Genomic DNA, 15,763 nt, shown 5'->3' with positions numbered 1-15,763 from the left:
TACTAAATATTTCAAACATCAATTTATTGATCAGGTTGCACTGAGGGGAACAATGACTTAGTCATCGGAGGAATGTTTTGGTTGCCTTGGTTCCCTGTAATGCGCCTTCTACCTCTAATTACATTATCCATGCTCTTGTGACGTTACCAAAGATATCCGCTGCGGGGGGCTGTGAATGGACAGAATCGGCCGTTGAAAAAGCACCAAGAAAGCGCAGTTTTGCGAGGTTGAGAACTCTAAAGACAAGATACATTACGTACTTGGTTTCTAATACTTTCGGGAATAATGTACGCGGTGTATATAGGCTAAATTACTAAATATGTGAATGTTTGTTTTCGGACAAAGGGCAAACGCCACGAGAGATCATGTTTGAAGTATTGCCTACTGTGAAATGTGAATCAGCTGGTTATCAGCAGAAATAAATCTGCAGATATTGAATAGTATATTGTATCTGGCTATCGTAGATACGTTTCAACGACATGGTTTGTACACAGTACGTGTTATTTGGGGTTTGATCTACCTAGATACTTGCCATGAAAATATATTCGACGCCGTGGTCAGGGAAACGGACAAGTGGCGTATGGAAGAGGGCAATATTAGGGTATTTTACCTTGTACTTTTTTACTGCTGTGTCAGCACGTATTTATACATGGCGAGTTTTGGAAGAAAGTAAACGTGGCACGATTGTTGCAAATTTAGGTCGATATACAAAGAATTTCACAAACTATGAATTGGCTATTTCAAGCGAGAATTTCGTATTTAACAAGTCATCAGGCAATGTAAACACGAAGAAGGTTATTGACAGAGATGTGTTGTCAAATCAGTGTTTGAATGGTACTGAACTTGAAACAGTTCAGTTTCGTTCAACAAAGAGTGGGGAAGATGATATTATTGCTAAGGTTTTAGTATATGATATAAATGACAATTGGCCACAGTTTACTTCAGATCTTTATACAAGGGCAATTTCTGAAGAAGTTGATCCAGGATTTATAGTTCAAATTCCAACTGCCCAAGATAAAGATTGCGGAGTAAATGGGACAGTGAAATATACAATACTGAATTCAGATTGTTTTCGAATATCTTCAAACCAAGAATCCTTGCATATAATTTTGGAAAAAAGACTTAATCGAGAATCGAGAGAAATGCACACTCTAAATATCACAGCATGTGATCAAGGTATTCCATCAAAGTGCAACTCCACAATATTAAAAATCACAGTGACTGACTTCAATGATAATAAACCAATGTTTCATAATTTAAAGTCAAGAGTGCCAATTAAAGAAAACTGTAGTGCTGGCAAATTCATCTTAGCATTGAATGTCTCAGATAAAGATAGTGGAAAAAATGGGCAGTTTACATTGTCTGTGTCTGGTACACCAGAGTATAGTAAGCTCTTTGATATTAACTCTAACCATGAACTTGTATCAACAACATGCTTGGTATATGACAAAAATAAACCATATATTGATATTGTAATTAAAGCTGAAGACAAAGGTGTTCCTGTTCAACATAGTTATGCTTCCATCCGGATTGATGTCGTCGATGTAAATGATCATACTCCTGTACTTTCTTTTCATCGTATAAGAAATGTCTCTGAAAATCATAATGTATCATTTCTGGGTATACTTGGAGCATCAGATGACGATGTTGGTGAAAATGCAAATGTAAGTTTGAAAATCATCGATGGAAATCCAAATAATCAATTCTATTTGGAAAGAATTAATAATCAGAAGTTGTTCTATTTAAAATTAAGAGGAACATTAGATCGTGAGAAAGTGGCTGTATACAATATCGCAATTCAAGGATCAGACAATGGCAATCCACCTCTAACATCCTATATCAATGTAGTCATACCTGTTCACGATGAAAATGACAATTACCCAAATTGTTCATTCCTAAAAGATCCCATCTTTCTTTCTGAAGCTTTACCAATTGGATCATTTGTAACTATTGTGCAAGGTGAAGATAGAGATAAAGGAAAGAACAGTGAACTGAAATACAGTTTTGCTCATCATAGCACCTCTTCTTTGTTTAGCATTGTCAGTAGTTCTGGATTGATTACTACAGCTGCCCTTCTGGATTATGAAATGCATACATCAATTACATTGCAAGTGAATGTTGAAGATAATGGTGATGAAAAACTGTCATCATTTTGTCTATTGAGCATCAATATAACAGATGCAAATGACAACAAACCTTTATTCACAAACACCACTTTTATCCTCAGTCTTTATGAGAATGCTGCTAATTATTCTGTCGTGGCAAACTTGACTGCCTTTGATGCCGATGCAGAGAAGAATTCTGAGCTAACATTTAGCATGTTGTCTCCATCACCTATAGTTGAAGACACATTGAATATAGATAGGGCCACAGGAGCAATACACACTCTAATGCCATTAGATAGAGAAAGTTGTGACTTTTATCACTTTACAGTTCTGGTTCAAGATCAAGGAAATCCAAAATTATCATCAACAGCAGCTGTTGAATTGAGAATTTTAGACATCAATGACAACCACCCAGTGTTTTATCCTAAGGAGTATTATGTGAATATTCAAAGAAATCAAACTGATGCATTTGTAGTCAATGTTACTGCTGAAGATGTTGATAAAAATGATAATGTCTTGTATGAAATCATTATTAAAGACCCATCAAAAGCCTTATTCAATATCAGTAAGGAAACAGGAAGTGTTACTTTTGCAAAAATCCCTCGTCTAGATGCAAATGATGTGTTTACTTTGGATTTGATCGCCAGAGATAATCAAGGACATGTTTCAAATCTTTCATTTATATATATCACAGTCATAACATCTCAAGATGATGTACCTCAATTTGAAAATGAACTGTATAATTTTGATGTCAAGGAGAATACCCAAGCCAAGACTTACATAGGAAAAGTCAAAGCAACATGTAAAACATGTAATGACATCTTATACAGTATTCACGGTGGTGATCAGGAGGGCGTATTTTTCATTGACAAGCGTGGTGAAATCAGAACATTGGGTGATGTTGATTATGAAAAACAAAGTTCGTTTAAGCTACAGGTTATGGCAAGGACACAGAAAAGAAGAGTGTTAATTGGTTGGGCAACTGTAGTTATTGTTGTGGAGGATGTGAATGATAATCCACCAATGTTTCAAAACCCTCAAAAAGTTATAAAAGTGAAGAATACTGCTCCTGTTGGTTCAGTTGTGTGTATATTAACAGCATTAGATCCTGATTCTGGCAATGGGGGTATTTTGAAGTATGAAATTTTCCATGATAGTCATCAGTTATTTTCTATTCTTGACAGTGGAGATGTAATGGTTGCAAAAGATTTATCTCAAGGCCAAAATAATTCAGCTATGATAACTATCATTGTATCAGATTTTGGTTTTCCACAACTATCCTCGGTGCTAAATCTCACAATTGACATTATTAAAGAGAATAGTCAACCTCCGTATGTACATAAAAATCATGGTGTAATTTCGTTGCTAAGAGATACGCGTGTTAACCAACAGTTTTTCAATGTAACAGCGTCAGATCCAGACGGTGATGGTTATGCCTATGGTAAAGTATATTTTCGTATGTTTGATGATGATAAAGTATTAGACTTATTTGGGATATTTCCTGCAGGAAACCTGTATGTCAAAAAGTCGTTGTTCCTTACCAGCCAATCAAATTTTTCAGTAAGAATAATTGCGACAGATGCAGGAGAACCCAAGTTGAACTCAACTTCCCAGATACACATCTCTGTATTACAAATGCAACAGCATGAAAAGCTGTTTCGGACAGATCTTTTCAGGTTCTACGTCTTTGAAAATGAAAACTCTGGTACTGTTTTTGGAAAGCTGGACTTTGTGGCGAAGTTTCAAAATTTAAACGTGGGTTTGGTAGAAGAAAATTCATATTTTGCTTTTGATCATGTGACTAATGGAATTAAAACTAAAAAGAGTATTGACCGGGAAAAGTTTAAACTTACAACAGGCAGTAATGATCTTGTACTTTATGCTAAAGCATCCCGCAGAAATGATTTTGGATTACACACCATTGATCTTTCAACTATTGTCGTTCAAGTAAAAGACAAGAATGACAACGTACCGGTGTTCAGCCAATCAAACTATGTCATAAATATTGAGGAACTTGAAAAGGTTGGAACAGTCATCCTTGAATTAAGAACTCATGATAACGATGAAGGTGATAACGCCAAGGTTAATTACACTATAGTTAGTTCATCTCTAGCAGGGGCAGTTGTTGTTAATGGCCGCGGTATGGTTATTTTAAATAAACAGCTGGAGGAAAGAACTATATCCTATTTCAATTTCTCAGTGCAAGTTATGAATATCGCGCCACCATATTTTAACTCATCTTGCTTTGTTGAGGCCAACATTCTTGATGTTAATAACAACGAACCACGATTTGCGGAATCCTTCATCACGAAGAATATCAGTGAAAATTCTCCTATTGGTCGAGAGGTTTATCGTGCAAAGGCTAGCGATGATGACAAAGGCAGAAATAGCCGGTTGACGTATACAATAACATCAGGAAATCAAGAAAGAAACTTTGAAATTGATCATGAATCTGGAGAAGTGAAGTTAGTGAGAAAACTTAATTTTGAGAGAACGCAAAGTTTTGTTTTGACAATTTCGGCAGTAGACAGTGGTGTTGTGCCTTTGTCGACAACGCAAATCTTGATTGTGAATATTACCGACGTGAACGATAACGCTCCTCATTTTATGGAATGTATTTCAGTTCTAAAACTCACGGAAGGTGTCCATGTTGGTTCTGCAATTATGCAATGTACAGCGGTTGACAGTGACGTTGGAGATAACGGACTCGTTCGCTACAGTATTTCAAGACAAAAACCAACAGGTGATTTTTTCAGAATTGATAGCAATGGTACTCTATATGTCAGTAAACCATTAGATCGAGAACAGTTTCCAATTTACAAGATCGACATTGAGGCGGAAGATAGTGCTTTACCCCAGACCTCTCGATTGACGAGCACAAGAACAATCACAATCGAATTGGAAGACGTCAATGACAATTCTCCGAGATTTACATCACCTCCAGCAGTCAGCATTGACGTATCACGTTCAAAGGGCGACTACATAACAACGCTAAAAGCATGGGATCCAGACTTAGGATCAAACGGAACATTCACATTTAGTAAAGGAACGGATAGGGACGCAAAATATTTCAACGTTGACGAAAGTGGTCGTGTTACCTTTGCGATTGAACCTTCATGGAATATTTTGTACGTACAAAATGTATCTGTGACTGATTCTGGTGCAGAACGAAGAAAATCAGAACAGGAACTAACAGTTTTTATGTATAAAAAGGGTGGTCTGTCATTTTCCCAGGACGTTTATAATGCTAACATCATAGAAAACCAACCAGTCGGGACATTTGTGATTAAAGTAACAGCAGTGGCAAAACCAAGAACTGTTGATACAAAAGTCAGATATTATATGACAAATGATACTAGTGAAGGATCTCTTTCTCTTGATACAGCAACTGGAGTAATCAGTGTGAAGAAACGTATTGACAGAGAAGGTAAACATGGACATAAAATAAACCTCATCATTTGTGCAATAGATGTAAACAGCAATACCTCATCGTCAGCACGCGTTCACCTTAGGATACTTGATTTAAATGACAATATTCCAACGTTCAGTGATTATGTCTACGCAAGTTCTGTTTCAGAAAATGCAAAGATCGGCGATTTACTGTTGTTAGAGGCTGATGACGGCGATGATGGACGAAATGGTTCAATAACATACGAAATTATTAGTGGAGATCAAAAGGCGGTTTTTCGTATCAACGAAAGCACCGGACAAATTTCTGTGGCTAAAAATCTTGACCACGAAGTTCAGTCATCGTATACTCTGAATATAACAGCATCCGACAATGGTATACCTAGCTTAAGTTCCTGGACAATTGCACTGATTAGTATAATAGATGTCAACGATAATGTGCCAGAGTTTCAAAAGCGTAATTACTCATTCACTGTGGTAGAAAATTATCCATCTGGGACCATAATTGGACAAACAGTTGCTTGCGATCCCGATTCTGGGGGCAATGGTGTTGTTTGGTATAGTTTGACTGGCGACGACGCACGCTTTTTCACGATAAATCAAAAGAGTGGAATATTAAGGACAGCGGTCTCCTTTGATAGAGAATCGATTGATTTTTATCTACTCAAGGTAGTGGCCACGGACAAAGGAAGCCCAACAGCATTTTCTTCAGTAGCCTTGGTTTATATAAGTATTTTGGATGAAAATGACAACAATCCAAAATTTAATTCAAGTCCCCCATACATAGCAACGGTAAAGGAAAACTCGGAGGTTGGTACATCTGTAGTCACCATGTATGCGAATGATAAGGATGTCGGTCTTAATTCGACACTTAACTACGCCATAACGGGGGGAGATAGCAGAAAGTCATTTCGTATATCTAACCGAGGAACGTTATTCACTACGTCAATCCTCGATAGGGAGAACATTGCTCGATACAATCTTAAGATTACAGTACGAGATTCTGCTGCAATTCCCTCTCAAAGGCGTTCGTCTACAACAACGATGATTGTTCATGTTGAGGACGTCAACGACCGCACACCATATTTTGTATCAAACAGTGTTATTAGTGTAAACGAAAACCACGTTTTGGGGATACCATTTGCCGTTGTTTCAGCAAAAGATGAAGATACAGGTTTGAATGGTAAAGTGTCGTATGAGCTTCAAGGATATTTGGCAAAGTCTCTCTTTCAAATTGATCAGGACTCGGGTAAATTAAGCTTGAGACAAGCCCTAGATAGAGAAACACTGGTGAATAAAATGATTAACATAACGGTGGAAGCTAAGGATCATGGAGAACCTCCGAAACATAATCAACAGTATATTCAGATCATCGTTGAAGATGTAAACGATAACACGCCAAAGTTTGAATCTCATGTAAAGTTTTTAAATGTTTACGAAAATATCTCAATTGGTAGTGAACTATTGCGCGTAAATGCCGTCGATATAGACCAAGGGGTAAATGGAAAAGTTGAGTTTGTTATATCTGCAGGCAATGTAAATGATACATTCTCCATCCACCCAATTGATGGAGTAATTACCGTGATAAGACCACTCGACCGCGAAATCATCGAGAATTACCAAATTCAAGTAACAGCTTTTGATTTGGGTTCACCTCAACGTAAAAACTTCACCGTAGTTCATATTCACGTGCTGGACGTCAATGACAATAAACCTCGGTTTCAAAAATCTCCATCATCAAAACCGATTAAAGAAAACCTTCAATTTATCGAAAACGTAATCCAATTTGTGGCTGTTGATGACGATGAGGGCAGAAACGGCGAGGTTGTTTACAGTATCCTGCATCCTGAACGAACGCCATTTCTCCACATTAATGATACGACAGGCGTGATTTCCTTGGTGGAGTCACTGGACAGAGAAGCTCAGTCAAGTTATTCAGTTATAATTGAAGTTAAAGATAACGGCAGCCCTGCGCAGCATATTCAAACTAAGTTTAGTATTTCAGTACAGGACGAGAACGACAACAGTCCGGTGTTCATCAATCCAGATCTTAAACCAAGTATCCCGGAGGGCTCTCCTATTGGTTCACAACTTTGTGTCATGAATGCTACTGATGCTGATTCCGGAGTCAATGCAGACATCTCGTATGCGTTAGTTGAAAACAATGGTCGATTTCAAATTGACCCTAAGACTGGTAGAATTTCTACAATCGCTGAATTAGATCGTGAATTACAAGGCTCAGAATTCGAACTTGCTGTTAAAGCAGTAGATAATGGCGATCCCAATCGAGTAACTTGTGTTACTGTAATTGGACGTATTGCTGATATCAATGACAACCAAGCTAAATTTGAACCCAAGACGCATTCAGTTTACATTCCATTGGGAGCTCCTATTGGGACGTTTGTTACTATAGTTACGGCCTTTGATAAAGATGAAGGAATAAATGGACAAGTAATTTACAAACTTGAGGACAATTCAAAAGAATTCTTAGTTGAACCACACACTGGTCATGTTTTGACCACCAGAAGCATATCGTCGTTTATCACCCACAGTCTTAGAATCCAGGCTATCAGTGTGGAAAATGATGTAATGCAGGACGTAGCGATCGTAAATATCACCACAAAAAGAAGGAAGAATTTCCCTTCATTCAACATTCCGGTTTCTTCATATACCATTTCTGAAGACGCAAAACCAGGATATTATATTCTTAATGTAAAGGCTGGTGAGGCAACGTTGAATATCGAAAGTGGAGACCCTGACGAACAGTTTTCGCTAGACATTATCTCGAAAAATCTGACACTGAATAAAAATCTAGATTATGAGAAAAGGAATAACTACAGCCTGTGGTTGAAGGCAAGCTTAAGTGTACACTTTTCAACGTACACCAACTTGCAAATATTCGTTCTTGACTCTAACGATAATATTCCGGTCTTTCGGCAACCTCATTATGACGCATTCATGACAGAAACCAACAACACAAACGCTTTTGTGATATGCATCTTGGCTGAAGACAGCGATTCTGGGGTAAATGGTCAGGTTGAATACAAAATTTCTAACGAATCTGCGTTAGAGTGGTTCTATATTAATAACAGTACTGGCTGCATCTATACAAATCGCAGAATTGACAGAGAACAGAATTCTTCTTTTAGTTTTACCGTTCAAGCAAGAGATCATGGCTTGCCTACTAAGACGAATAATGTCTCAGTGCATGTTAATATTCGCGATGCTAATGACAATCCTCCAATTTTAAACAAAATTTCGCCAGTTTACCTATTTGAAGATGAATCACCAAATTTACTAGTGACAACTGTCTTTGCCTATGACCAGGATGATACTTCGACAATTTCGTATTCACTCAAACGAGAAGGTAACTTCAGGAATACTTTCATGATCACTCCAGCCACAGGAGAAGTCATTCTCACCAAGAAGTTAGACCGAGAAACTGTGGAACGCTACCCGCTTACGGTATCAGCCTCCGATGGGAAATTTTCAACAAGTGCCTTGCTGACAATAATTATAAAAGATGTTGATGATAATCCTCCAACATTTCCCGAATCGTCTTATTCAGCTAAGTTCAAGGAATTACAACCAGTGGGAAGTGTGGTAATAAAATTAAACATATCAGATAAGGACATCGGTCGGAATGCTGACGTTGTGTATTCTTTCAAGCGTACGCCAACTAGTGAAATATTTCGCGTTGATTCGAGTGGATTAATTACTTCTGCTGCTCGTTTTCAGTTCAAGAAACCATCAGGAGGTGACCGCATGTCAAATCTATACAATCTAACTGTTTATGCTTATAATCCTAACCATCCGTTTGCTAAACCTACTGCTACCGTTGTTGTCGAAATAACCGATGCAAACGATCACCATCCTGTATTTGAAAGTGATAAAAAATATGCGTATATTGCCAGCGTCTCGGCAACTGGTACTAAAGTTACTACAGTTCGTGCAGTCGACAGATACGATGTTGGACTTAATAGTGAGGTGTCTTACAAAGCTACTGGTGGAAATGGTACAAGTTTATTTTCAGTTGAATCTACCACGGGCGACGTCAATGTTGCGGGCAATATTAATTCTGAAATAGATAAGTTGTTTCTACTTGAAATACAAGCTGTAGATCGTGGAACACCGCCTCAAGTCTCGCCAAAAAATATCGCAGTTTTCATTACGGTAACAATAAAAAATCAACATCCTCCGATATTTACTGAAGAGAAATACAATGTGAAACTAAGAGAAAATTATGAAATTGGAAAGGAGTTTCTCCGTGTGGATGCGATCGACGGCGACAGTGGCATCAATGGTAAAGTGAAATACAATATACTCCCAGGCAAGCAGGGAAAGTATTTTAATGTCGATAGCCATACTGGGTCTCTCACAATCGCGAATGTGAAACTAGATTATGAATTTTTAAAGGTTTATGTGTTCGATGTTCAAGCAGAAGATTACGCTCAAAACCCACTGACTGATCAAGCAACAGTAACTATTACAGTTTTAGATTACAACGATAATCCACCAGAATTTCAGAAATCGTTGTATGATGTAAATATTGTAGAAAACAACCAAGTAGGTTCTGAAGTTGTTACGATATCCGCAACTGATCGTGACACAGTTGGCAACACCATAACGTACACTTTCGATGAAGAAAATAAAAGCTTTAAAATTGATCAAAATACTGGAAAAATAACGGCGAACGTGAAATTTGATTACGAATCACGGAACAATTTCACCCTTACTGCCCTTGCAAAGGACAGTGGTGATCCACGAAAAACGTCAGATACTAAAGTTGTTGTTAATATACTGGGAATGAACGAGTTTACACCATACTTTAAAAAGAAGACGTATGTTTTCTCAGTTCCTGAAGATGCAGATGTTGGAGAAATTGTTGGTCAAGTTTCAGCAATTGACCGAGACAAAGGAATCGATGGCCTTGTTCAGTTCATATTAGTAGACCCGAGTGGTCGTCACAATAATTTCGATATTGGTAAAGATACTGGAGATATTTATGTGTGCGGTCGACTTGACTTTGAAACAGTTCATACTGTTGAGCTGACTGTTCTTGCCAAGAACCCTGTACAAAGGATTTTGAATGCAGATAACACGGATAAAACAAATGTAAAGATAGAAATTCAAGATAGGAATGATCCTCCCAGATTTCTAAAAGCTTTTATGAAAGTTTCAGTGTATGAAGACATCGCAGTCGGTAGTGTGATTGGTAATTTCACTGCCATTGATGAAGACACCAAAAAGGATTTTGTATCTCAATCTCTTAAGTACTCAATCTTAGATGGCAATATGAACGACTCATTTATGCTAGAAACGTTTGGCGAATCTGTCAGCATTAAAACAAGTAAACATCTCGATCGTGAAGCTAAGGAATCCTTTAATTTGACCATTGCTGCTAGTGACATACTTGATCAAACCTTGACTAGCCTTGCGTACCTGTTTGTTGAAGTAAAAGATGTTAATGATAACTCGCCATTTCTTAAACGAGGTATCTGCCCTGGCCATGTCAAAGAAGGCCTTAAAGTTGGAACTGTCGTGTTACGTTTTGATGCGACTGACAAAGACGTAGACCCAAACAAGGATCCGTACACTTTTAAGATCGTGAACAAAGAGTCCGTTCCATTTTTTATTGATAAGTTCACTTCAGAACTTAAAACGTCCGAAATATTGAACAGGGAGAAAGTGCATCTGTATGTTTTAGAAATAAGGATAGAGGACAGCGGGTACCCAAAGAAGTTTTCTGAAAGTTCATGTGATGTGATTGTGGATGATGTGAACGACAACAGACCGTTTGGAGATACTCTAAATGTGCAAGTTTCTGTTCTTGCGACAGGTTTTCTCGGCGGGATCATTGGTGATGTCTCTCCACGTGATCTTGACGAGATCAACGAGTATACATGCAAAGTTGAAGGGGACCGCTTTAAGGATATCTTTGAATTTCGGCCCAAAACGTGCATATTGGACATGAAAAAACCTCAGTTAAGAAATTACATCCTCAATGTTCTTGCTGACGATTCCCTTTACCACGTCTCGTATTCCTTAAACATTTCCTTTAACAGAATTTCTGAAGTAACGAGCGAAAGAAGTGTGATATTAAGGCTTTCTGGAATATCTGCAAAACAGTTTTTGACTGTTATGAATAATCTGCCTTGTGTCCCTGATGCACAAATTTACAGTATACAGAAAGTTAACTCGAGCATTACGGATGTCCTGATGGCTTACTTGCAAAATGGAGCGTATATTTCCAGAGATAAACTATCGCAAATTCTCGCAAACTGCAAAAACGCCCTGGAACGTGCAATTGGCGCAACAGTTGTTGATACAAACTATAACTTATGCTCGACGTCAGAACCTTGCATTCACGGGAGCTGTCAATCTCGCATATATCTGTCACCAGAGAACCGCACGAGTTTGCGTTCGGGAACTGAAGTATTTGTATCCGCTCATCATGAGGCTGCATTCCACTGTATTTGTGATCGGGGTTACTCTGGGGAATATTGTCAGTACTCCACCAAGGTTTGCGAAGGAATACAGTGTAAGAATTCTGGTCAATGTGTTCCAACGGATGAAGGTTTTTCATGTAACTGTCCATCTCATTTCACCGGAAAGTATTGTGAAACTGCATTGGATTTATGTGATCCCAACCCATGCAGTAAAGCGTCGAAATGTCTGAGTACTCGTGAAGGACCTGTGTGTCAGTGCGATTTTGGAGGGAGAGGAAAAAGGTGTGAATTGTCAAGTATTGGCTTTAAACCACTGTCCTACATGACGTTTCCTAGCTTGTCAAGTACTGATGAAAACACGAAGACTAACATATCACTTCAGTTTGCTACAGTAGAGAGGAATGCTTTAATTTTTTACAATCAAGTGGGAAAGAACGATGGAACATCTCGCTTCACTGCTTTAGAAATAATTGATGAAACGTTGAAGTACTCGTTCAATCTCGGTGATGAAGTTGTCATAATTACCTCCGATACGATCGTTTCTGATGGTATTTGGCATACTGTTTCTGCTGTTAGGAATAATCAGGTGAGCAATCTCGAGCTCCAATTACAGAAAAGTCTCATATACGCGGTCGTATAATATTGGTTGTGGTCAACTGACTCATTGTTTTCCATGAATAATCCCTACTGAACGAAAAAAAACAATAAAACCGCACTAAGAATTTGTATATTTTGTATCTTTAGAGTGGATATCTCTTCATTGATTCGGAGGTCGTTTCGTCCAACGACAAAATAACTAAGAAAAGGTAGGTCATGACTGTTGAGCTCCTGCAGTAATGGTGTGCACACGGTAACTATACTTTCAAGATGGACGCTAGGTTTGTACACTTTTGTGTATTTTTATAAAACTATCTGCTTGTTCTTTGTTTAGGGAACTTCATCTGGGAAACTCATCATTGTATATTGGCGGAGTTCCATCCTTGGATATTTTATTTTCTAATGATGTATCATCTTACGACTTTGTTGGTTGTATGCGAGATATTTACTTGAATGGCATAGAGCTCAATGTAACTATGACAATATCAAAGTATGGAATTATCAACAGCTGTCCTCGAGTACCTAAGTGTCAGGAAATTTCGTGTCACGGAACCAGTAGATGCATTGATAAATGGTTTGATACACTTTGTCAGTGTACGAATGACGAGTTTGGTGGAACAAAATGCAATCAAAGTGAGTTACCATACAAAAGAAATGTAAAATATGTTTGGTCAAAGAGAGAAAATTTTTTATCGGGTTTGGAACATGGTATTCACGCAAGATGAAAAGAAGAAATTAATTAGCATATTATACGTTCACCACCTTAATAACATATTTCTGGATTTAGACTGCTTTAAAAAGTGTCTCATTGTCGTATAGCAATAGCCTACGAGATGTTTTTATTATACTTTCTATAATAATCTCCTCTTTGCCTTTTAGAAATGAAACCTCTGACATTGTCAGGTGGGACTTTACTGCGTTTTCACTTCAGTCCAAGCTTTCAGCGCCAAACCCAGTTTTTACAAAAGCAGGGTAAAAGTCGCCGACGAAGAAATGTGAAAAATTTTGAAGTATTTTCATTGAATGTTCGAGTTAGAAATGACGATGCGTTTCTTTGGCGTGCTAAAAATAACCAAGGAGATTTTACTCAGTTACATGTGCGTAAATATTTGTAAATTGGTGTACTTTGAAAACGATTTGATGTCATAATATGACCTCGTATGTTACTGCTGCGTACTGATTTTCATATTTTGCCAATTTGTTTTAGACAAAGTCTGGGCTTGTTCATTTATCATTTGGGAACAGTGTAAAAAAAAGGAAACAAGTGATCATATCAAACGTATACGTGAATAATGGCTATTGGTTTAACGTATCTGTAACACGAGATCCATCGAGAAACTCTCTCGTGCTAAGTGTCAACGGCAGTCAGAATCATACGCAATCTAAGGAACCAACCATACTTCTTAGTGGAACCTGGACATTTGGTAGTGCAAAAGCACCAGACGTTTCAGTTGATAACTTTCAAGGCTGTTTATCGAAGATAAAAATAAATGGAGAAACAATTTCATTAAATGTTAGCAACCAGTACGGTGTACTGACGCTTGAAGAAGGAAAATTGATTGACGGATGTGAGTCCCCTGATTATTGTTCCTCCAGTCCGTGTTCTGATGGTAGGTGTGTAAATAACTGGCATTCGTTTTCGTGCGTGGCATCTCTTGACGGAAGTGACAGGTTAAGTATCGGTGCCATTGCCGGCATTGTTTTTTTCTGCATTCTGGTGATTGCTATTATCGTTGCTGTGATTGCAATAAAGAAGAAAAGAATAAGAAAGGAGTTTGCAGCAAGAATATCTGGCAGAACTAACGTAGCAATTGAACGTGATCATTCTGGCAGTTCAAGTTCACTATCCCTGCCCTCTCGTAAGACACCTTCACGACACAGTCTCAGTGACAGTGGAGTTGATGTAAGAAACAGAAGTAGTTCTTTATCACATGAAAACTTGAAACAAACTGCTTCAACTGGCACAAATGTGATTGCACTTGGGTCTCCTGAAGATTACACAATTGTGGCGTCACAAAATGACAGTGTGTCTGATGATAGAGACAAAGGATTTACAGACTCGGAAAGTGAATATTGTATGACGAATCAAGAAACTAATCTCACCATTTCATCTTTACCTTCTCGTGTACAAAACAGGCAGTTTAATAGAAGACGCCCACCGTCAAAGAATGCATCAATGAAATATGACAAGAAAGTCCCTTTCCTCACCAACCGAGGGTTTTTAAAAGATATGTATGAACCTTCAAGATCAACTTCACCCACTGATGAGCCAGAGAGTATAGAAATGCAAAATTATTCCAATGATTTCGAGAATGCAGAACAGTATAGCATTGGTGCAAGTTTTGCCACTTATAGTGACTTCAACGACCCAAGTTATAACCCATCACGATATTCAGACGATCCTATGCGTTATAAACCTTCTTTAGAGCGATTTTCAGAATCGGATGATTCAACTGTTGATAGACAGTTGAACGACTTGCCTGATACATTTCAACCAACGGCACATTTTGATAATTCCGGGGAAAGTTCAGATGGCGAATTTACTGCGAGTGAGAAAGATTATGTTCAACAGGAAGACGACGAAGAAGCTAGAGACAACAGAATAATTTTAGAACCCGCGCAAATAGATCTACAGAGCAGTAGATCAGAGTCGTACGATGATGATAGTGATCAATATGACGGTGAAATGAACGTTGATGACCCTGTTGATTTTAACGACATTTTCGGAAGAAAACCAAACACAAGTAGAGAAATACATATCAAACTTTAGCTGCATTAAATTACGAAGGTGTAGAATTAATTTTCTAATCAGTTGTTAATGTCGAAATGTTGTAACTGTTTGCATCTAATGCATATAACGATTTCTTTTTATACAGAAATTATTGAGAATACATATATATATAATATTATTTGAATATCCTCTTGTTTTGTAAAAGTAATTCTAGAAGGAAATATATTTCATACGTTGAATTTGACTGTGAGATTACTAGAAGTAATTCGCCTAATCACCTGACTGATTTTGCAGGGGTTTTTTATTTTAACGATATTTTCATTACATCAGCTGCTTCGTGTCTGTTAGTTGAGTCGTTTGACCACAGTCGTTTTCGAATTTTTTTACCACTTCGTTCACGTGATGCCATGATGGCCGTTATGACTACCTTACACTCAAGTGAAGATTCATTTTCAAATACAGAATGTCTATAA

General features: G+C 37.8%; 1 protein-coding gene across 1 annotated transcript; it reads left to right on the top strand.

Annotated features, from left to right (window-relative positions):
* Window positions 1-63: 63 nt before the first annotated feature.
* LOC114521424 (protocadherin Fat 4-like) lies at window positions 64-15,500 on the top strand. Its single transcript, XM_028541874.1, has 5 exons — window positions 64-12,548; window positions 12,707-12,768; window positions 12,894-13,192; window positions 13,439-13,656; window positions 13,767-15,500. Exons 1-5 carry the CDS (start codon window positions 534-536, stop codon window positions 15,327-15,329), a joined length of 14,157 nt encoding a protein of 4,718 aa, XP_028397675.1. The 5' UTR covers window positions 64-533; the 3' UTR covers window positions 15,330-15,500.
* The last annotated feature ends 263 nt before the right edge of the window (window positions 15,501-15,763 follow it).

The sequence above is a fragment of the Dendronephthya gigantea genome, unplaced genomic scaffold (assembly GCF_004324835.1).
Source record: "Dendronephthya gigantea isolate DGI-Jeju-01 unplaced genomic scaffold, DenGig_1.0 000020F, whole genome shotgun sequence".
NCBI lineage: Eukaryota > Metazoa > Cnidaria > Anthozoa > Malacalcyonacea > Nephtheidae > Dendronephthya > Dendronephthya gigantea.
The sequence above is the reverse complement of the archived record's forward strand: the minus strand, read 5'-3'. Positions and strand labels throughout refer to the sequence as shown.